The sequence below is a fragment of the Rhinolophus hipposideros genome (genome assembly GCF_964194185.1).
Source record: "Rhinolophus hipposideros genome assembly, chromosome: 2".
Classification (NCBI taxonomy): Eukaryota; Metazoa; Chordata; class Mammalia; order Chiroptera; family Rhinolophidae; genus Rhinolophus; species Rhinolophus hipposideros.
This window is the reverse complement of record NC_138048.1, coordinates 29,938,047-29,962,438: the sequence shown is the minus strand read 5'-3', so window position 1 is coordinate 29,962,438 and position 24,392 is coordinate 29,938,047. Positions and strand designations below refer to the sequence as shown.

Here is a 24,392-nt window from a genome sequence, read left to right as displayed (position 1 = left end):
TAGTTTTTTCCTTTCTTATAATGTGTATGCATATTTTTGGCACCTTCGATAGGCCTCAAGTGTCGATCATGTGCAGGGACCCGTGGACTACATCGACATGAGTCAGACTTGGCTTCGTCCTAAAAAAATCTCAGAAGCCAGCAGAGAAGAGTGATAAAGAACATAATTGTCCATGAAGCTTGCGGGACTTGAAAAGTTCAAGGCCAGACCCACGGTGAGGAGTCACCCCACGTCATCTACTCTCGGATAAGATGTCCGCTGCATTGGCAGTGGGGACACGTAGCATGGTAGACGTGGTGGGAATCGTGTTAACTGAATTCCAGTCTTGTTCCTTGACACCAACTAGTTGTGTGCAAGTGACTTGACATCTTGAGGTCTCACGCCCCTCATCTGTAAAACGCGCGAGTTTCAAACACGTGACCTCTACCTAAGCCTGTTGAGGCTCCAGGACCCCGAATGACATGGTGATGAGGATGATAGCAAGACAAACTATAGTTTATATTCACCGCGCACACATTATGTGCCAAGCACTGTGCTCAAAGTGCCTCTTCATCTCATCTTCGCTACAACCTGACGAAGTGAGCATTGTTATTACTATCCTCATCTCACGTGTGAAGAAACGACACACAAGGTGAATCGGTAGGAGGGGGCCGGAGTCCCGATTTGAACGGAAGTCGTCTGAACCTAATCCAGGAGTTCTTCTTAACCACCACGCGCGAACTGCCTGTCTTCACGAAAACCGCCTTCTCCATTAGGAAAAAGGGACCCGAGAAACCGAGCCTGGAAAGGCTCCTTCCTGACTGGGGGGCGGGGGAGAGCTGAGCGAGCGTCCCATTCGTCTGTTTCACGTGTCAGTTAGGACGCCGCCCGCACCACAGCCTCCGCGACGCCCGCCGGCTCCCACAGCGGGACTGACGGGCGACGGCCAGGGGCGCGCGGGGGCTGAGGCGCCCGGAGGGCTCGGGGCGGCGGGGGCGGCGCGCGGGCCGAGTGGGTACCTGGGCTGCTGGCCGCTCCTGCCGGCCGGTCCTCCCACCAATCGTCTCCAAGATCGTCTGCCATCTCCACGCGGGACTCGACGTGGCCGGATCACTAGGGAAAGGCGGCCGGCGGCGGGGACTCGCGCTGTCGCTCAGCCCCGGGTCCGCGTTCCCACACGCGGAGCCTTTTCTCCGACAGCGTCGCCTCCGCCCCGCAGCGATGACGTCAGCGCCTCCGCCCCTCCTCCCGCAGATTCCACACCTGTGCTCCCGGCCCGGCTCCGTCCGGAGACTCAAAATAAATCCTCACAGAAGCATAAAGACAGGAAGAACACACACACACACACACAAACAAAACAGGTTATTATATTTTTAAATACATTTCTTAAAAAACTTGATGGTGAGGGTTTACTTTTTGCTGAAAAGATATTGTCGAAAGTGCGGAACAGGATGCTAAGACACGTTTTCTCTGTTCCGTTTCAAAGCCGTTGAGCCGCGGGACCGGACCCGAGCACGTGGGTGTGTTTTCGTGTGTGTGTCAGTGTTTGGGCGTCCTTGCACAACTGTGTTTGTACAGTTTGCGCCTCTAAAATGTGCACAGAGCTCGTGACCATAAATGTAGGGTCTTTGTTGTAGATGTGGGTACTGCTGCTTTTATACGATGTGAGTGAAGAACAGGATTGGTCCGGAAGGCTCGCCCACAAAGACTCGCGCCGTGGGGAGAGTTTAGAATGGACTCTTCCCACACCCCTTTCAGTTGCGTTACCCCACCACCCCGGTGTTGGGAAACAAGGGGAAAAGAAGGGCGCCCACTGCTGCCTCACTACAGGGGTGAGACCCCCAGCGCGGCTCGTCTCACTGTCAAGGTGACGCGGCAGAGACGATCCGGGAAAACCCGCTGGGCGCCGAGGGCTGGGCCCGCCGTACAGTAAGTGTGGACGTTCTGTTGCAGGACGACCTTCGTACACAGTGGTATAAAATCATAGGGGAAATAGATTTAAATACAGGCCATGTGCCTGGTACTATACTTGCAATCGTGGTTTCAAGATGTATAGGATATGAGCTCGCCTTCCAGATTATCGCCAACTTTTATTCAAGTCGGAACTAATGATAGGACATATCTTCAGAAATGATCAAGACCAGGAATCTTAATCTGAAGAGGATAGGATTAGTCAGTTATATGTGAAAAAGTACCCCAGGTAACCACCAGAAGCAAAGTGGATGTGATCGCCAGTCAGGGATCCTTGACGTGTGTAGGGACGGGATGGGCTCTGTGGTGTTCCACAGACCGTGGTGTTTCTGGGGGCAAGAGAGTCAGAAGCTAATGAGGATATTGATTGATTTACGTGACAACAGAAACAACACAGTCAAGAACTGGTGAGCACTTCATAAGTTACATAGATGTTTAAGCACTATGTTGTTCACTTGAAACATAATATTGTATGTCAACTATCTACTGAAAAATTTTTTTAATTATTTAAAAAAAACAAAAACTGGTGAGCGGAGGCAGATGTCAACTGCCAAAGGGAAAAGCATGATCTCTGGACCTGTTCTGATATGAGCCAGTTCTTAGACCCAGAACCCACTGATTAAGGGGAATGTGGATCCCTATGAGGAACTTCTCCTCAACACCACCAGTATATACAATGTATACCCAAACCTTTTCCAACAGAACCTATATCCATTTTTCAGAGTAATACGCTGGGGAAATGGAGAATGTCCAGCTCTTTCAAGGGATATTGGATAGAGGGTGAACCTACATTGATGCAAGGAATCCAAACTGCCACCAAAACTTCCTGTCAGAGTGGGGAATACAAGGACCAAATAGAATCCTGGCCCAAATCTCTTTCATGGTGGCTCCAATGGATCCATCAACTTATGGTCATCGCTCCAGTTGCTGAGTGCATAATTGAGATGGATTACTCAGCAGATGGTGGAACCATCACATTGATCCTCTGACCTATATAAGGGTCTTATTAATATAAGACCCAGTCTTAATATAATATTGTAATATAAGACCGGTCTAATATAATATAATGTAATATAATATAATTAATATAATACAATATAATACCGTGTCTCATATTAATTTTTGCTCCAAAAGACACATTAGAGCTCATTGTCCCACTAAGGTCTTATTTTCGGGGAAACACGATAATCAAATGGCATCTTCAATCATAGAAGCTGTAGCAGGTGTAGCTTTGGTTGAACCAATTAACACAGCCTCTGGTACTTGCTATGTGATTTTAATCTGGCAAATGTGTGCTCTTCATATTCAGTTCCCATCAGGAGAGAAGATTGAAAGCAGTTTGCATTCACTTGGGAAGATTCAGTTCATATTCACTCAAAGCGGTGAAAGCTTTCCTATACACACTCTCAAGCCGGGTTAACTCTCCTGCTCTTTGTCATAATGTAGCTCAAAAGGACTTTGATTATCTGACCTTCTTCAAAATATCGTACTGTACCATTTTATTAATGACATAGTATTTAATTGGATGTGGGGAGCAGGAAATGGCAAGTGCTCTGGGTGCCCTAGTAAAATACACGCGTGCCAAAGGGTGAGAGATAAATTTCAGATGTTCAAGGGCCTGCCACAATGATCACACTTTCAGGAGTCTGGATACTGGAGGCATGCCTGGGTATCCCTCTCAAGGTAAAGGAAAAGTTACTGCATCTTTCATCGCCCATCACTAAGACATAGAAACAATATTTTGTCCACTTCTTTGGACCGTACAGATAGCCTTTGCCACACTTGGAAATATTAATACTTTTCTAACTCATTTACCAAGTGAGTCAAAAGGCTGCCAGTTTTGAGTAGTGTCAAGAGAAGAGGGGGCTTCGCAGCATGTCCAGGCTGTGACACAAGCTGCTTTTCTACTCTGTTCATAATGATGTGTGTCGTGTGGGGCGGCCTGCGGGGTCTCAGCTCCTGCTCATCACATAAGAACGCAGGACATGGTGAGGCCAAAAAGAAACACCCACGGAGCCATAGGTAGGGGAGTCATACTACTATATTCTTGCTGGCGGCTAGGTTGGAGAAACAGGAAGCAGGAGCCACACAATCTGCAATCCATACTCCGCCACACCACGCGCTTGCCAGCCACCATCTTCTTGCTAGCCCCCATTTTCCTGCTAGCGTAGCCACAGCAGTTACATTAGTGGCCAGTGGCTCACTGGTTACAGCTGATGGCCAACTAGCCACAGCTGATGGCCATCCAATCACAATTGATGGCCATTTACTACCCGAGCCAGCACCTTTCCATATGAGGCCGAGAGCCTGGAAACTGCTCTCTGGGGCTGCGTCCCCACAATGTGCTAGATCCCAAGGTGTTAGGTGATAGGTAATGATGCTGTGTGGAATCTGGCAGGACCTCAAAAGAGACTCACAGCACAGCCTCCTAGGGTTCTAGAGAAAGGCCATGACTACTACAGCCAAACCATTCAGAAAGCACCTGCTAACATGATACTGAGCTCTAGTAGAAACTGAGCATTTGACTATAGAATATCAAATGGTTGGTTGTATGACGAGAGCTGCCCTTCAAGATGTGGGCTTTGTAAGGTCAGGTGTGCACAGCAAGAGTCCACTGAACAACAGAAACGGTACACATGAGAGCACATCTAAACAAGTCCAGAACAGATAGCCCACGTCTCCACGTCTGTTGTACTCCTCAGCTCATACCTATGGCCTCATGACGTGTCCCCGATGACCAGCTGATGATGGAGGAGAATACTCAAGACGAGTTTGGGCTTGGCATGTTGGTAGAGCTGAAAATGGACTGCTATTGCACTACGGTCCCACTCGGGGGGTGGCCCCAATGACAGTAGTGAAAAGAATGCTCTAGTCGGCAGAGCTTCAAAACATACATTTAGTCATCATCTTTGAGTGGAGAGAGAAGTAATCTGAGATAAGGATAAACATAGTCTTGAGCAATAGTGAATGGTTTGTTTGAGTAGGTCAAGGGCCTATAAGATACACTATTTGAAACTCAACAGAAAAGAGATCTGGGAAGAGGCACGTGAAGAGACCTAAGGGAGTAGGCAAAAGTGTGTGGATCTTTGCCCCCGGTCTAGGTCCACCAGTGATTATCTACCACAGACGAGACATTGAACAACCACGTGGACATATGACAGATTGGTGGTCTCCAATATATCCTATCCTGTATACTCTTCTTACAATGTGACTTTGGCATTCCTCCCATTGAGTGGTGAGGTCTGCATTTCCTCTCCTTGAACCTGGGCAAACCTTTATCATCTCAACCAATAGAATATGGTAACAAGGATATTTCGTGAACTCTGAGGCTTGATCTTAAAAAGTCAGTACGTTTCCACGTTGCTACCTTGGGATGCTCACTTGGAAACCAGGCATGATTCCCAAAGTAGCCCACACAGAGAAATGACATGGAAAGAACATAGGCGGGTATTCTGGCTCGCAACCCAGTTAAATGGTCTCAGCTGACAACCAGCATCAACAGCTAGGCCTGTAAAATGAAGATGCCTCTGGATGATAGTAGGCCCCAGTTATTGATTCATCCCCAGGTGTGGTTCCAGATATCTCGGAGTAGAGAGAAACCATCCCTACTGTGTCCTCTCCGAATTCCTGACCCACTGAATTCATGTGGGTCAGAAAAAAACCCTGCTTGTGGAACTGCTGTTTCCCCGCTGGCCGTGAGAGGGAGCAGTTGTTCCTTGGGGACCTGCCAATTGCTGAAACCATGCTCACTTCCCTTCTCCTAAGCAAATCTGGGCAGTGAATTTTCCCCGTCTCCCCACAGGGCCTGGTGAGGTCAGATGACTGAGGTAAAACTTACTTTTGTGTATCTCATCTCTTGCATATGTAAGGGCTCTGGAAAGATCTCTTCATTTAGAGGAAGCAACACCTAATCTTTAACTTCACCTTTGGAACTAGAAAATTGGCATGTAGATTACATGCTTGTGCTTGAAGAACAGAGGAATTTCATTCTCCCTTGCACTTTGCGGTGATGGGGTGAAGATGGAGTGCCTGGCAGGCAGGTCTTACAGTCCCTAGAAGGTAACATCCACTGAAGTAGAGGAGGACTGGTAAGCGGCCGTGCCCACAGTGGTCTGCAGAGTCTCCCTGGGAGAGGCTGGGACATGTGGTTTCTGACCCACCATGGAGTGTTGCTTAGACGTCTTCCTTACCCATTTGATAAATACTGTGGTGAACGTGGGGGTAAAGGCAGCTGCTGGAGATCATTTCTAATTACCTCCTACATCATGGGTTATTCTTATGAACAGGTGGTTTTCCCCTTAGTGTTTATTTTTTAAATTGTGGCAAAACAAACATAAAATTTACCATCTTAACAATTTTCTACCTGTACAGTTCATTTGCATTAAATCCATTCACCATCACCACCACCCATGTCCAGAATTCTCTTTATCTTGTGAAATTGAAACTCTATACCCATTAAGCAATAACTCCCCATTCCCACCACCACCCCAGCTCCTGGCCACCACCCTTCTACTTTCTGTCTATGAATTTGACTAGGTACCTTAGCAAATGGAATCATACAATATTTGTCCTGTTGTAATTGGCTTATTTCTCTTAGCATTATGCCCTTCGGGTCATCCACGTTGTAACATGTGTCAGAATTTTCTTTTTTTTAAAGGCTGACTAATATTCCATGGTATGTATAGATCACATTTTGTTTATCAAGCCATTCATTGATGGACAGCTGTGTTGCTTCCACCTTTTAGGTATTGTGACTAATGTTGCTATGCACATTAATGGATGAGTAGCTGTTTGAGCCTTGAAAGCTGCTTTCAAGTCTTTTGGGTATATACAAGAAGTGGAAATGCTGGATCATTTGGTCATTCTGTTTTTAATTTTTTGAGGAACCTCCATACTGTTTTCATGGTAGTTGCCCAGTTTTACATTCCCACCAGCCATGCAATTCCAATTTCTCCACATCCTTACTAGCACTTATTGTCTGGTTTTTTTATTTTATTTTATTTTTTTAAACAGTAGCCATTCTGATGGGTGTGAGGTGACCCCTTTAGTTTTGAAAGCCATGTATATTTGCTCTCCTATCTCCTAAGGGGTAGGGACGTCTCTATCACATTTGTCAATATAGTCTTCTGACAGCTGACTGCTTCTATTGTAAGGACAGTAACTGAGAAATAACTGAGAAAGCGGTGGCTTTCTCTTTTGAGGCAATCTAGTGTTCTGAACCCTCACTGGCAGTTGTTTGCTTAGACAGCTGAGAACTTTTACCTCCCGCCTTGAGGCAATACGGTGTAATAGCTCAGAGCGTGGACTGTGAAGCCAGATACCAGGGTTAAAATCCTGGCATTATCACTTATTAAATCTTGGACAAGTGACTATGCCTCCGTTTCTTCAGCTTTAAAATGGAGCTAATAATAGAGTTATGAGTAGTAACTAAATGAATACATAAAAACACTCAAAGCAGTTTTTAGTACAGAGTTGATGCTCAGTAAATGGTAATAGCAATTGTCAGCCCTCCATACCACACCCGACCCCATCATCCACCCTTCTAACTACTGTAGAAGGTGGTTGCTGTAGCACTTACTATTTTACAGGGGCAAAGCTAAAGTTCAGAGAGGTTAAGTAATTGACTGAAGATGACATAGCTGGTAAAAAGAGGAGCTGAGATTTGTTCTCTGAGTTTGACCCCAGAGCCCTCTCCTAACGTGTTCTATATTGGTGACTCTGGTTTGGCAGAACAAATGACAATGACAGCATTGTTTCTGGTGAGGAAAGGCAACTATTATTAGTAGTAGGCAGTTGGAGATTGGTCAAAGTTCCATTAGCTTTCCCCATGGAGTGTCTCATCCCACAAATGAAGAGCAGATGCGAACCACTGCTGCCAGCTACTCACTTGTCAGATGAGAACTGAGCTGGCCTTGCTCGTTACAAAATTAATTTTTAGGCCTTGGTGGATTTATCAAGACATGAAATGTAGGTCTCCATAAGATTCATAAACTTTAATTTGGAAGTGCTTTTGATTCTAATAAAATTCTGTTTTTACTTGCAGTAAGATAGCAAAGGAAAAAAAATCTCTGGGAAGGTTCTGGATGCCTCAAAGGAAAATGTGATTAGATGGCCCTGTGTGTCAGTAACACACGAGAAATTTCTGAATAACTTGTTAAAATGGGATGATGTGCCCCACTTTTGATTGAAATTCTGTTACACTTATCTCCAGGAATTAGCAAAAAAATTTCTAATAATAAAAAATTATTAACCACTATTTTACATCATAAAGAATAACTTGTTTGAGGATATCCTGACTTAATTTTTTTTAATTATTTTTTTTAATTTAATTTTTTTTAATTGTTTGAGGATTTATCCTGACTTAAATATTGGTTTCAAAAATGAAAGAAAGCATCAGAAATTCTGTGTAACTCTTTGTTAAAAGAAAGATAACCCCAAAGCTTACTCCACAGATATTTTTCTTCTTCATGATGTAACATGAGCCTGAACATTGGCATTTTTAGTCACAAGGACCATTAAGGAGAAATACTTTTCTGAAATATAGTAAAACATGATGGATTTACACTCTGTTGGCCCCATATATTTGGAATTAGTTGTAATTCCATATGGGTTGGGACATTTACCTTTGTCGTATCTATGATGAAAGGGTCTGTTAAATAAATTCATGCAGAAAGTAAAGGAGGAGATTTTAAAGCAACTTAATAATTTTTGTCTGCAAATAGTGCTACTAATTTTCAGTTGGTGTTTTTTTCTCCCTCTTATTACAGAGACCATCAGGTCTCTTCTTGAGGCTCACGGCTCCACCTGTCCTCTTCCTGCCAAATGCCCACCTGGAGCACAGGCGTCTCACACTGTTAGGGCAAATCCCACAAGACTCTAAATAAACCGACTGTCTTCTCCTTTCCCTGCCTGAAGCAGGCTCTGCTGCTAGACTCCCCATTCCTGTCAGTGACACCATCCCTCATCCAAGTGTATCCAGGTGAAGAAACCACCTTTGGGTCAAGCTTCCTTCTCCCTCACAAGGCCATCCTGGGATTGCCCCCAAGTTCAGTTCAGCCTTGCAACTGTCTTCAGTTTTCCATTCTTCATTCCATTTCCTAGCCCTTGAAATAGCTCCCATTGTTTTGCAGTCCTGAAACCCTGATATCTGGTCTGACATCTCATTCTCACTCCTGAGGCTTGGTTAGAACCCCTCACCATCAACCCCTCCTCCCATTCCTGGGGTGTAGCTGTTCAGATCTCCTCACTGGATTTACTACTTATATCTTAACTTCTCCAAAGAATAATCAAAATAAGTTTTCTAAAAGACTTATTTCCTTACCATTTGCCCACTTAAGAACATACAATGTCTTCTTATTGCATATGAGATTAAATATAAATGTCTCTTCCCTGATATGTGAAGTCCTGCATCACTTGACCCTTCCTTGGTTATTAAATCAGTAAATCAGTTTCCTTTACTAGTCCTTTCCCTTCTCTTAGCCTCCCCATCCCTCACCCTACCCTGGGACACACACACACACACACACAGAGTTTCTTTCTCTGTGTCTATTAGAAGAGAGGCTGTTCCTTTGGGGATGCACTATGTTCCATCCATCTAAATTAAAGACGATTTCTTTAAAAATTATCTCCAAAAAATACTATCTGAGACTAAGTTTCATCCTACAGTGAGCTTCTCTTTGAATATATAATCTTCTGTATAATCGTGGAATCTCAGAGCTGAATTCAGTCACACCTCACAGCAAGTTTAGCAATGCCTCCCACAACTACCTTGAGAGACGCATTCTTCCCTCAAACCTGGTACCAGCCCAGCGCTCTGTGAGGGCACTACATGCAAAGGTGAAACAAGGTGCCTATTCTCCAAAAGCTTACACTCTAATAGGGGAGGCAGACACAGTTCGTTACAAAGTAGGAAAGGTGAAGGGAGAGAAGACTGTACAAGACAGGGTGGTGAAATGGGGAGAAAGTGACCAAATCTGAGCAGTAGGGAACAGGAGCTTGCACTGTGCCAAGGAGGGCGAGGAGGAATTAAGTCAGAGAGCGCATTCCAGGGAGGGAGCTGCACAGAATGGGAATTGTCTTTCTCTTTCTGAATTTCTCCAGCACCTGTGTATGAGCTGGCACCACTTGTTTGCACATTCACCTGGAAATCAATGTCTTGTTTAACAAACGTCTTGATATCCTCCAAACAGAAGATACTTTTTTTTTTTTAAGGAAGAAGGGTCATGTTTTCCATTGCTTTTGTGTCCCTCACATTTCTTTACAATATCAGGTGCAAAGTAGGGGCTCCTTTGGTTTGTTTTAACATAAAGGGATACTATAGCCCCATTGTCATGATGGATTTGCCCTGCTTGTCCAGTGTTGTGAATTCTAACCATGTAGTCCTTCCTGCCTTGATCTCCTGTATCTATCTGTCCTTCGTTTACTTCTGTCACCAACACTGTGTACCCAAGATAACTGGTCCATATTATGAACGTCTTTGCCTGTGGAATGAAATAATGCTAATTGGACCAGATGGGAATGAAAGCTGTGGTCTTGAGCTTCCAGGCTGAATGTTAAATGAATGAGTTAACCAGCCACACACTGGTGCTACGTACTTCCTTGTTGAATGATTTGAATAATCCCTTTAAGGTATTCTAGACATCACAGAGTTATGATCATTCTGAGCTTGACAAGCCATCACAAAAGAATCCTTTTCTTATCCGTGATGCTTACTTACTAAGACCCTTGGATCTTGAACCAGATCTGCTGCTGCTCTTTAGCTCCACTCATCATGACCCCTCAAAATATTCGGCTCTTGAGTGGCAACATGAAATAGAACAGAGTATTTGAAGGCTGTGGGAGAAGAAAGGTGTGTGGCAGTTTTTTCTTTTATGATAGCTGTGACAGATGCAATAGCTAACTGTCCCCTAATATCTGTTCTCCCTTCTTCCTGGTAGTAGGACCCTTGATTTTTCAGCTGGGCATGTGGTTACCCTGAATTAATATTCAATTTCCCACCCTCCCTTGCAGCTTGTTGTGGCAATGTGACTAAATTCAGAGCAATGGGATGCGGGAGGGAGTGATGTAAATAATTGCTGGGTGGAGGTCTTTAAGAAGGGAGAGTACTCTCCCCTTCCTGAGTTTTTCACCCGCCCACTGTGGAATGTGGCTGTGATGGTTAGCTAGCCTGGACCTTGGAGATGGGGACAGCACCTTTGGGTAGAAGACTAAAAAGATACAGTCGTCCCCCTTATCCACAGGGATAAGTTCCAAGACCCCTAGGGGATGCCTGACGCCACAGATAGTACTGAACCCTATATATACTGTGTTTTTCCCTATGCATACGTAGCTGTGATAGTTTAATTTATAAATTAGGCACAGTACGAGATTAACAGCCATAACTAATAATGAAATAGAACAATTATAACACTATATGGAAGAAACGTTGTGTGACTGTGGTCTGCCTCTTTGATAACTGCTCTGATAGCAGGGACTAAGAGACTCCGGAGTAAAACGTGGGTAGCGTATATAGCCACAATACGATGGACCAAGGGAGAATTTTCATCTGGGGCTGAACACAGCAGGGTGCTGTGAGATTTCATCACACAACTCAGAATGCTATGCAATTTAAAACGTCTGAGTTGTTTCCTTCTGGAATTTTCCATTTGATATTGTTGGACTACAGTTGACTGCAGGTAACTGAAAACATGGCAGGCGAGACTGCGGACAGGGGGGGTTACTTTAGAAGGAACCTGGGGTCCTCGCTGGAGCTACCCAACGAATCCGAGACTGCTTGTGCTCAGAGCTGTAACGTCAGAGAGAAAGGGTTGTCCTGTTTAGGCTACGATTGTCTTAGGTCTTCATTTCAGCTGCTAATTGTTACACTTGGGGGCAAAAATGTTATGAGGTTCAAACTGTCAGCTGAGTGATAGGCACAAGATGAGACACATTCTTTTAAAGATATTTAATAAGACTTTTTTCAAATCAGTACAAAAATTTAAATACAAAAAATGATTTGCTATTGACAAGTCTCAAATCTATCATGGAAACTCGAAAAAGTTACCAGTCTATTCACCATCCATGGTGTTCTGTAAGATATTTGAGAATAGTCACCCACTACAGACATTCTTTTCCCCTGTGGGATGTCATACTGCTTAAAACTCTGTATTTAAATAACAGTAATGCCAGTTGGGTCCATTTCACATGGAAAAATTCTAGTTAACTTTGAATTAAATACGGGTTATAGTACTATCCCTACACTTTAGAGTACGCGGTTGTTTCCTCTGCTTTTACACTACTGTGTTAACGTGATGTGCAACACTCAAAAGAGAAACACAGACACATAGATAATTATTTAAAACTCTTTTTTTTTTTAAATTAAATGGAGTAATTCATTTAGCTTTGAGATTAGCACCATTGTAGAATACACAGTATCTGGCATAGATTTTGCTCCTCCCCTATCGAAAAGTTAGAAGCATATGCCCGATAATATATGCACACACACACACACACACACACACAGGCAATTGAGTAACAACCAATAAATAAGTTGGAAGGTATTTTGGAAACTGAAATTTGGTTTTAACTAAATAGGTATTTTCTTTCTTATGTGGTGGAAATAAAAAGCCATACATGTACAGATAAATACAGTTTTACAAATCAGCTGATCTGGCTTGCTTCCAAGCCGTTTCAATGCAGCTGTTCAGCAGAAGGAGCCCAGTGGATCCCCATCGTCCCCATTATCATCAGCCCCAAACCAGTATCCTCAAAGACCAACCCAAAGGATATTTGGCAACATTAATGCTGTCTGCCTTGAAACTGAAAGTTGGGTGGGACATCTTCTAATGGGAAAATTTTGTCATATAATTAGCAGTGAATAAGAAAAACTGTAGTAATTAACTCATTTCTGTTTTTAAGAAATTGAGAAGAAATGGTGCTTGTATATCATATAAGAGAACAGACATATTGGATTGAAGAGAATTTTCATGATTGTTAAAAGGATTCAGATTTGACATAGACACATTTCCATATACCGTATTTATTTGTGTAATTTCCCATCTGGAACTATCCCCTCAACTCCTCACTCTTCATTTTATGAAAAAGACACAAGATTTCACCACCATAACCCCACATTATTTTCCCCAGTGTCTTATAGTGTCAGCAGTAGACTCATAGCTGACTTGAAATGCTTTGGCTGTGTTTTGAGACCAGATTTGAATGCCCAAAGCGGTTAGTATGTACCTAAGTGAAAACTTGGAAAAATATTTTTCTCTTTAAACTTGTATTGACTCTTTGAGTATGGGGTGACATGAAAAGCATGGGCTATCATTGCCCTGTGACATTCCAGATAGCCCTTCCACAGGTTGCTTCTAAAGAAACAGTTCTTTTCCTACAATTTTAGTACCTACAGCAGGAAGTAGTACATTCATTTTTAAATTCAAAACTTCAGAAATTATTTTTTCAAAAAAATTATTTTTCTGTGTAATTCTTTTACACTTCCAAATAAAAGATGGATTGGATTTTGGAAAATGACTTTGGAACCTCAGACCACATACCAATTTGCATGTATACTACACAGGGCAATTTCTTTGAAATTCAACAGTTACCAAAAAATATTGATATCCCCTGCAAGGATGAAACCTCATTGTAGTCATTTGTGTGTGTACGCAAAGGAGGAGATTTTCATATGCATGTAAACAGAATAACTGCTACTGATAATGAAAATTCCACAAAACTGGAAAGTCCTGGGAAGAGAGCATTATTTTTTTTCTTGTGACTTCCAGGTGTTTATATTACTTGGGCCATAATGGAAATTACACAGAGAGAAGGGAAAAAAAAATCAGAAAACAAACAAAAAGAACCCTTGAGGAATAAATGAGTTAATTACAGCTCATGTCTCCCAGCTGGTTTGTTAGCTCCTTGTGGGGCGCTGCCTTAATTCCCACAAAGGTGTCTGTCTCACCCAGTGCGAGGCACAGAGAAAGCACTGAGTAAATAAATACACAACGGTCAAAATTGGTTCACTTGTTCTTCTAGAGACACTAGATACACAGTGCTGAGTAGGACTCCTGTTGTTAAAAGACACAGGAGAGAAATAGCCCTTCCATTAAATCCTACCATGGACCCCTGTCCCCCACCCACCGAGGCAGTAACACTGTAGAACTCCTCCCCCACATTTCATGGCAAAATATCTGCACAAACACAGGAAATTATGCAAGTAAATACGGTATGTAATTGTTATCATTGACATTTCTTTAAGCCACATTTATAAATATGTTAAACAATATGAGTGAGTGACTTTCATTAGCTGAGATCTTTCATACTGAAATATTTTGACTGATCTGAATAAGCAGGTTATCGTGGAAGCACATAACATACAACAGCTAGTATGATTCCAGTGGGTACAACACAAGTGTCAGTACTTGATACATAAATCTGTCCCATCATTTTCAATTACAAGCTGCTGTGCAGAGCATACAACATGCATCCTAGTTTTTATTTGTACATGATGGTTCAAATTCTCACTTAAATATAAACTTTCCAACTATATAAATGTTTTGAAGCAATTATGTTTTTCATTCGGATTTCTCGGTGCATCACTTTCTTCTATTAAATCTCTCTCTTTCTGTTTTCTTTTTTACATGGGATACAATAAATATCCTGAAAAGGAGGAATGGACATATTGCCCGGCGTACAGTCCCGCGGCCTGTTCCGAGGGCATCTGGAGGAACACGCGGTCTCCGGGCCTGAGCAGCAGCACCGCACTCCCTGACGCCTGGTCCAGGAAGCCCTTTTTGTACTCGTCGTACGTGTACATCATGGGCTCGTTGTTCTTGAACAGAGCAACCCACACGTTGCCCCCCTTGCAGTGAACGTGATATGCAAAGTAGTAGACGCCCGGGACCTCGCAGGTGAAGATGCCGGTCTGCGGGTTGTAGTTCTGTCTGCCGTTATAGAGCAGTTTGTCAAACTTCACTGGGGCCCCCACGGGTGGGAAAGGTGCAGTCAGCTCAGCGGTGAATGCAGGCATTTCGTAGGCTGGCCCTCCGTGCTTGCCTTTCTTAGCCCCATAGGCATGGGGGGGTTTCACTCCATCAATCCCCAGCCCCATATCTGGTAGATACTCTCCATGGGGAGGTGGTGTCGGGGGCATGGCAGCTGGGGGGCCTGGGGGTCCCGGAGGGCCTGGGGGCCCTGGAAGGCCAGGCTGGCCTTGAGGACCCAGGGCACCAGGCTTCCCTGGGGGGCCATGAAGTCCAGCTACTCCAGGCTTTCCTACTCCAGGGAACCCAGGGGGTCCTGGGAGGCCCGGTTCTCCTTTGGGACCTGGAATTCCAGGCGGTCCAATGGGGCCACTAGGGCCTGCAATACCTGGGATGCCTGGGGGGCCCTGCAAACCCTGATCCCCTGGGATTCCTGGCTCTCCCTTTGGTCCAAGCAGCCCTGGAGCACCGGGGAGCCCTGGCAAACCTTTGTGCCCAGCTTCCCCCTTGGGCCCTATGGGACCTGGCAAACCCCTAATGCCAGGCGGCCCTACTTCACCAAGGAAACCTGGCTTTCCTGGGAAGCCTTGAAGCCCTGGCTCACCCTTGGGACCTGGTGGCCCCTGTGGCCCCACAACCCCACCTTCTCCTTTAGGTCCAGGAAAACCAATAGCACCTGGAGGTCCCATAGGACCTGGGATTCCAGGCAGGCCTGGCTCTCCTGGGGGACCCCCCAATCCAGGGGCACCTACTGGTCCTTTCTCCCCTCTTGGTCCCAGAACCCCAGGAATACCCCCTACGCCCCTGTCACCTTTGGGTCCTGGGAAGCCTGGTTTTCCGATCCCTGGAAGGCCTGGGGGTCCTGGCAGCCCGGGCAGTCCTTGTTCCCCTTTGCCACCTGGAAACCCTGGCTGACCAGGGATTCCATCCTGACCTGGTTTTCCAACTCCAGGCATCCCAGGAGGTCCTTGAACCCCTGGTATCCCAATAGGACCTTGTGGCCCAGGTTCACCTGGAGGACCTGGCTTTCCCAGGGGGCCCTGGGGTCCAGGGAAGCCTGTCACTCCTGGTTTGCCCACCCCTGGAAGTCCGACAGGGCCGGGAGGGCCATGCATCCCTGGTGGACCCTTCAGGCCTGGCAGCCCTGGCATCCCGAAGCCCTTCTCTCCTTTAGGACCCTGAAGGCCTGGAGGTCCTGGTGGTCCTTTGGGTCCTCGCTCACCTTTTGCACCTGGTTGCCCTGGTAACCCTGGTCCACCTGGTTTCCCAATGCCAGGAAGTCCGTGAGGCCCCGGAGGTCCTTGTGGTCCTGGGATCCCCATGGGCCCAATTTCCCCTTTGGGTCCAATTTCCCCTTTTGCCCCAGGCATTCCCATGGCTCCTGGCTTTCCTGGCATTCCAGGCATACCTGGCTTTCCAATTCCGGGATATCCCTGTGGCCCTGGTTTTCCTTTGACTCCAGGTATCCCATGACCTGGTAAACCAGGGGGCCCAGGTGGTCCTCTCGGGCCAGGCTCCCCACGGGGACCTTGCTCCCCTCGTAAACTGGCTAATGGTACTTCTGCTGGGAAAGAGGAGAGAGAGAGAGAGAGAAAGAGAGAGAGAGAGAAAGAGAAATTAATATTGATTATCCTTTCCTTCAAGGAAGTCATGACAATGGTTATTTAGTTCTGGCACATTTACCTATTACTTATTGAGAGGAACAACTAGGAATAATGTGTTCATCTTAAAGGATAATCAAACTAATAGTTTCTTTGACATATTTGAGATAGTGTTTTGAGAATTGTTATCTGCTGCTACTTTTATCAGCATGGGTTAAGTAAAAATCCTTAAAAGTAATAAACATTTTCCCAAGTATAAAACTTGGAGATATTATGGTGTGTTCACTATAGAAAATTTGAAGAAAGATAAAGAAAAATAAAAGTTGCCTATAAGCCCACTACTCAGAGGTAATCACTTGACATTTACATATATTTCCATCTCATGTATTCCATCTAGGTATGTGTGTGTATGTATTTTAAACAATGTTGGAGTCATTCTCCATTTTTATTTTTCCTATTTTTTTTTTTTTTACTACTTGATATACTGTATTTTTCCATTTCCTTGATTTTTTTTATGGATTGTAATTTCTATTTAATGTAACAGAATTTATATATCTTAATATGTACTAATTTGTTTACATATTTCAGTTATATGAAATAAATATAGAAAACCCTTAAAATTTAAAGATTCAAGATCTTTAAATGGAATTTTCAGAAAATATTTTGGGAAATGCTGTCCCCACATTTAGGAAGGCTATCCTACATTTAGAGTAGGTTAAAAGTTAAAAACCACAGTATGAAAACATCCCTTTAAAGCAATTTGTTTCCTTCAGCTGTTCTCTTTATATTTTATCTAAATTACTTTCCTGAACTCTTTTATTTATTTTTAAGATTTATATTAAAAATATAGCTCATATACTATAGTGTATATATATATATATATATGTATATATATATATATTAATAGTAACATATTATATTGTTTCAGGGATACACCACAGTTATTCAACATTTATATGCCATGATAAGTCCAGCAACCATCTGACACTGTACCATGCTATCACAATATTATTGAATCTATTCCCCTTGCTATACATTACACCCTATGACTTATTTGTTTTATATCTGGACATTTTGATCTCTTCTTATTCCCCTTCTCCTTTCTCCCCCTTTTTAAATTCATCAATTGCACTTGACATTCAATATTATTTTGTATTCATTTCAGGTGTACAGCATAGTAATTAAACATTTATATAATTGAAGAAGTGATCCCCCTGACTAGTTAGTATTCATGTGGAACTATACATAGTTATTACCATATCACTGACTATATTCCCTATGCTTTGCTTTACATCCCCATGACTATTTTGTAACTACCAATTTGTACTTTTTAATCCTGTCACCTTTTTCACCCCACCCCACCTCCCTCCCATCTATCACCCTATCAAATCTAGTACCTATCTGATACCATACATAGATATTACAATATTAATTGATTGTATCCCATATGCTATACCCTACGTCCCCATAACTATCATGTAACAAGCAATTTGTACATCTTCATCCCTTCCCCTTCTTGCACTTATACCCCCAAACCCCCTTCCGTCTGGCAACCATCAAAATGTTTTCTTTATCTATGAGATTGTTTGTTAATTTTGTTCTTAGGTTCCACATATAAGTGAAATCACATTGCATCTGTCTTTCTCTCACATACTCTACTCAGCACAGTACCCTCCAGGTCCATCCATGGTGCTGCAGATGGCAATAACCCATCCCCTTCCATGGCCAAGCATTGTATATATGTACCACTTCCTCTATCCATTCTTCCATTGATGGACACCCAGGTTGTCTCCACATCTTGGCCCTTGTAAACAATGCTGCAGTGAACATATGGATGTACACATCCCCTCAAGGTAGTGTTTTGGGTTTCCTCAGATAAATACCCTGAAGTGGGATTACTGGGTCCTCAGTTGTTTCTTCTTATAGCCTTTGTTTTAAATGTATAAGTATTGATATCCCAGCTTTTTTGTGTGTTTTTCATTTCCATTTTCATGAAATATTTTTTTCCATCCCTTTACTTTCTGTCTGTGTGTGTCTTTCAATATGAAGTGAGTCTCTTGTAGGCAGCATATGTAAGAGTTGTTTTTTTTTTAAATTTGTTTAGCCCTCCTATGTCTTTTGATTGGAGCATTTAATCCATTTACATTGAAAGAAGTTGTTGATAGATATGTAGCTTTTGCCATTTTATTAGTCATAATTTTGATTTTTTTTTTCCATTTTAAAGAAGACCTTCTAACATTCCTTGCAATACCAGTTTGGTGGTGATGAACTTCTTTAGCTTTTTCTTGTCTAGGAAGCTCTTTATCTGTTCTTTGAGTTTAAATGATAGTCTTGCTGGGTACAGTAGTCTTGGTTATAGGTCCTTGCTTTTCATCACATTGAACATTTTGTGCCAATCCCTTCTGGCCTGCAAAGTTTCTGTTGAGAAATCAGCTGCCAATCTTATGGGAGCTCCCTTATAAGTTACTAGTTGCCTTTCTCTTGTTGGTTTTAGGATTCTCTTTGTGTTTAACCTTTGCCATTCTAATTATAATGTATAATACCTAGGTGTAGGCCTGTCTGGGTTCATCTTATTTGGGACTTTCTGCACTTTCTGGACTTGTATGTCTATTCCCTTCACCAGGTTAGGAAAGTTTTCAGTCATTGTTTCTTTAAGTAGGTTCTCTATCTCTTGCTTTCTCTCCACTCCTTCTGGTACCCCTACGGATGTGAATATTGTTACACTTGATGTTGTCCCAGCAACTATGTTGTTACACTTGATGTTGTCTCTTAAACTATTCTCATTTTTTCTTTTCTTTTTAAGAAGAAGGGTGCAGCTCACAGTGGCCCATGAGGGGATCAGACCAGCAACCTTGGTGTTATTAGCACCGTGCTCTAGCCAACTGAGCTAACCGGCCACCCCGATTCTTTCCTCTTTTTGCTGTTATGATTGGGTGTTTTCTGCTACCTTATCTTCCAAATCACTGATTCAATCCTCTGCTTCATTTAGTCTGCAGTGATTCCTTCTAATGCATTCTTTTTTCCCCCCTTTCTTCTGCCTCCCCCTGCCAACTCCGGTTCAAGCCGTTGTTTCTCAGTCTAGTTGTGTAGGACACAGCTCCCTGGCCCATGCTGGTGTTATGAGCCTTGTGCTACCCCCCGGCTGAGGCAGCCAGTCACCAATCAGCCGCTCACAGCATCTCTCGCTGGCTGCCAGCCACTCACAGTGGTTCTGACTACTCATGGCGGCATACGGTAGCCCATGGCAGCACTCGGCAGCCCGTAGCAGCTCGTGCCAACTTCTGGCTGCTCAGGGCAGCTCCAGGGAGAGCTGTTTTCACAATCTGAGCTGTAGAGGGTGCAGCTCACTGGTCCATGTGGGAATCGAACCGGCAACCTTGGTATTTGGAGCACGGTGCTCCAATCACCTGAGCCACCTAGGCCAACCCCTAGTGCATTCTTCATTTCAGCTATTGTATTCTTTCTTCTGAGTGGTTCTTTTTTAATGGTTTCTATGTCCTTTTTTTATGCTTGCAGGCTTTTTGTTGAAGTTCTCACTAAGTTCCTTGAGCATCTTTATAACCATTGTTTTGAACTTTGTATCTGGTGGTTGCTTGCCTACATTTCGTTTAGTTGTTTTTCTGGATTTTTGTCCTGTTCTTTTACTTGGGAACATTTCTTTGTTTCCTCATTTTGGATGCCTCTCTGTGTTTGTTTCTATGTATTTGGTGGATCTGCTATGTCTCCCAGTGTTGGCCGGATGGCCTTATGTGGTAGATGTCTTGTGGGGTCCAGTGGAGCGGTCTCCCTGGCCACCTGCTCCAGGTGCTCCAGGAGTGTCCCTTGTGTGGGCTGTGTGTGCCCTCCTGTTATAGTTGAGGCTTGGTTGCTGTTGGCACATCAGTGGGTGGGATTGACCCTTAGGCTGACTAGCTGTGGTGTTTGGCCATGTCCACAGCTTATGGGCTGCTGTACAGGAGGCTTACCCCACTGAGCGGGATTTGCCCCAGTGGGTTCTGGTGCCTGTTGAGACCACCTTTATGTGTGACACTTGTGGGGCTAATTGGGTGGTGCTCTGCTATGGTCCGAAGCCAATCTTCAAGTATATTTGTTCTGGGGCCTGTTGAGAGGATCTCTGGTGCAGGCCTTAGTCAGCCACTGCCTGTGACTGGCCAGGTAGGAGCTACAAAGTGATCTGCAGTTGTTTGCTGCCTGTGGTAAACCTGGAGGTGCTTGGGAGAGGCCATGCTGCGAACTGAGGATGGCCACCACCAATACCAGGCCTAGGGTACCTCCACATAAAGCCAGCACACCCAGAGGCCTGCTGCTACCGGCCCCATCTTTTTCAGTTGACTACTGGTAAAGCCTCATGCAGTACACAAGTTGGGTGGGTCTCAGGGAGTCACTAGAGTGGGACGAGTTGTGGTCACCAGGTTAATGTAGACTGTGGTTTGGTGCCAGTGCTGAGCCTGGAGTGATATGGCAAAAGTCTCAGAGCACAGTGAGGCGAGTCACTGCCTGCCTGGGGCTTTGGATTCCTATAGTTTCCCAAGATAGAGTACAATGTGGGTGAGCTGGCTGCTTGTGGAGAAAGTGCCTCCCATGTTCCAGGAGTTGAGTGGGGCTGGGTCTCAGCTGAATCAACTGAGTGGAGCTGCAGAGCTCCCCAGGCCTTTCAGATTCAGATTTGGCCTGTGTGGGCGGGCTCAACCTAGGAAAGATGGTGTCTCTCTGCCGGCTGCATAGAAGGAGGACCTCCTCACCAACAAAATGCTGACTGTCCTCCAGTCCTCCACCTGGAGCCACACACCTCAGTTTGCCCCCCGGATGTCTCTGGGGCCCCTTGAGTCACTGTCCTGTTGGAGTCCAAGGTGAGTGCCTGGGAGACCGTGAGTCTGTGCGTGGGCCCTTTAAAAGGATGTCTGGGTTTCCCGCAGCTTTTCCAAATGGTTGGAATCCCTACTGTTTTTCACAGCCAGATTGTTTAGAGGGCCTCCTCTTACCAGTACCAGAATTCCTAGCTGGGGAGCCTGTGTGGAGGGCTGGAGTCCTGACTCCTTTGGGGGATAACCTCCGTAGCCGAGATATCCCTCCTGATTTTCAACTTGCACAGGAAGATTTGGGTCCTGTTCCGTGTCTCTACCCCTCCTACCATTCTTGGCTTAGCTTCTTCTTTATATTTTTAGTTATAGGACCTTGTTTGGCTAGACTTCAGGTGGTTCTCCAGGTTGATTGTTCTATAATTTTAGCTGCAATGTTAATGTGTTCATGGAAGGATGCAGGCACAGTGTTTATTTACTCTGCCATCTTGGATCTCCTTGTCCTTGATTTTCTAATGTAATAATAAATGGCAAAAATATTCCCTCTTGTGGAAATGCAGTATGATGTGGATGATGAAAGCCATCCTGTGGACTTGGGGAAGAACTGGAGCATTTTATTTTGTGTGTGATTTAATAACACCTTCCATATCTGTCCTCTAGAGTCAGATAGACTTGCTTAATTTCTTTATGTGCTGCAGGATTTACTAAGCCTTAGATATTCATTCTTTAATGTGTTTTTTCTCATTTGTAAATTTGGTTTTTAAACAGAAGTGAATAAGATATTTTAGGATTTTAGAATGACAAGCAGTGTGGATATGGAGCAGAACTGGGATTAGGGGCAGGAAGCGCCTGGCCTGGAAATGAGATCTTGATTAAGCCGGTAGCATCTCTGCTTGCCTGTCTGTCCAGCAAGAATAATACATCCACACTGTAAGATTAGATCATGGATGTGGAAGGTGTTATTCTTTCTCGAATTGTTATCGAAATACAAGTGTATATCAATATAAATGATTATGTTACACCTTGCAGAGAAACACAACTTTGGATCTCCCATGCTACTGGGAGTAATGGATAACATAAAGAAATGAAATTTATGGTCCCAAAGTCTTATTTTAACCAATGGTGACATCTTAATCCTGACCGTTGTATTTTTCACTGAGCTACTGTCAGGAAACAAAATAGAACCATTGAACTCCTATTCTTCCCAAATTCCCTGAGTGAAATCTGGTACTCATCACAATAAGTACAGGAAATGCTAAAAGCCAAGCAGGCCATTCAAGGAAGGAAAACAAATGGCTGAGATAGTCCCCCTAGTGGAATATCAGTTCCTAAAGAGAAGAAAATTGGTAATACTTCTTTTATGCCAATAGTTATTATGAGAGTACTATCAAGTCATGTTATTTCTAAGCAGTGGATTGTGTAGCTAATATATCAAGGGAGCTTCTGGGCAGGGTCACACCTTATTCATCAGCATCCCCAGTGTCTAGCATATTGCCTGGAACTTACTCTGTTCTTACTTAGGGTTTGTTGTGAGACCAGTGTTGGCAACTCAGAATTCTTGTGGTGTCTTATAGTGTTTACTTGGCACATTTACTTAGCTTATGTCATCGATCCTCTCAACAATCTTACTTTACAGATGAGGAAAAGTAGTTTCAGAGAGGTTAAATGACTAGGTTAAATGCCTCGAGGCATCTAGGCCTCTTAGTGCCAAATCCAGTAGTTCTCCAGAAGAGGAGTTTTCTGCTTTCGCAGGAACCAGAGAAATGGCCTCCACTTCCTCAAAGGGAATTGCTACTTTGATGCAGTACCTTTCCTGCAAATGCTAGGTTTCCTAGAACTCTGAATAAACCAACTGAATGTATAAGAAAGTGTTGCTCACAGTGATAAACATTTTGCGGGTGTTGAATAACTAATAAATATGCCTAAAAAGTATTGGAAGAGATTTTTCAGGTATGATCTCTAGATGCAGTCTATAATCCTTAGTCTCCTTTTATCGATTTATTGATTGACATGTGCAGTAATTTAATCAGAGCAGTCTTAAAAACACTTGCATTTATCTAGCACCTTGTTCACAAAATGCTTTTATGTGAGTACTTTTTAAACATAACACATCCTTACAACATTGTTCTCCTAATTCAGGACTGATGGTCACCTTTCTTTTTGTTTTTTACTGCTTTGTCCCCCAGCATCTGGCCCAGAGCCTGACACAAAAATAGATGCTCATTAAATAATTGCCAGATATTTGAATAAATAAGTAATGTATAAAGAAATAAACTATTTGTTATTAAATATATATTTTTTTGTCATTCGATGCTGTTAAAACAGTAAAGCACAACATGAAATAGTAATTTTGTTTGTATCTTTCTTTAAGACTTGAAATTTTCAAGGATAGAGTTTAGAATGCAGCAGGTATTTAATAAATGTTAGGAATGCATTCTAAAATAAAAAAATTCTAAAATTGAGCTCCCCAAATCCCTCATCGCAGGTTAGGGTTTTGGAAGGCTGCTGTTCTGTAACAGCCCAGGAGCACAATGTTACCTTTGCCTTTCTTGGGTGCTGCTTCCTTGCCCATTCTTGGCACCGGCTGTATTTCCTTCATGTATTGGGGTAGATGTGGGTACTCTTTGCCATATTGCATGTGAGGCAGCTCCTTGCCCATGGTAAGGCCATCTTTGCTCAAAGGTATGTGAGGTATTTGTTGGCCCAGGGGCTGGTATTGCGGAATTTGCGGTGGGATCTGAGGAGGAATTTGCGGCAGCGGCTTGATCCCATAGTAGGCACCAGCCTGAATGAGCCTGACGGAGCCCAGGGAAATGGTAAGTAGCACTCTCAGCAGCTGCAGCGGGGCAGGTGGCACAGCCATCACCTGTGGAAGGAAGGAATGCACCAACATGTTGAAACCTGCAGGCCAAGTGCTTGGAGTGTATTTAGAGATGGAAAAACAAAGAGACACAAAAAGAAGACACAGTCTTTACTATCAGAACTTCATAAGTGGAAGACAAATGAAAAGGAAGATGTTACCTTTCAATAGAAAACAAAGGAAAATCAAACAGAAAAACCGGAGAACAGGATTTGTGGAA

The 24,392-nt window shown here is 43.7% G+C and overlaps 2 protein-coding genes across 5 annotated transcripts in view; both read right to left on the bottom strand.

Moving 5' to 3' along the window:
* CMSS1 (cms1 ribosomal small subunit homolog) overlaps positions 1-1,211 on the bottom strand; it is a 339,619-nt gene extending 338,408 nt beyond the window's left edge. Inside the window, exon 1 of one of the 3 annotated variants that reach the window (XM_081076468.1) lies at positions 999-1,211. In XM_081076468.1, coding sequence (XP_080932594.1) covers positions 999-1,062 — 64 coding nt within the window. In that variant the 5' untranslated portion in view covers positions 1,063-1,211. The remainder of the gene's footprint in view (positions 1-998) is intronic. The other 2 variants (XM_081076470.1, XM_081076469.1) reach the window with 2 other exon arrangements.
* A 10,674-nt stretch (positions 1,212-11,885) lies between these two features.
* COL8A1 (collagen type VIII alpha 1 chain) overlaps positions 11,886-24,392 on the bottom strand; it is a 150,547-nt gene continuing 138,040 nt past the window's right edge. The window contains exons 3-4 of one of the 2 annotated variants that reach the window (XM_081076444.1): positions 23,851-24,178; positions 11,886-16,473 (exon numbers count right to left, since the gene is read on the bottom strand). In XM_081076444.1, coding sequence (XP_080932570.1) covers positions 14,567-16,473; positions 23,851-24,175 — 2,232 coding nt within the window. In that variant the 5' untranslated portion in view covers positions 24,176-24,178 and the 3' untranslated portion in view covers positions 11,886-14,566. Of the gene's footprint in view, positions 16,477-23,850; positions 24,179-24,392 lie in introns of both variants that reach the window. The other variant, XM_081076443.1, reaches the window with a different exon arrangement.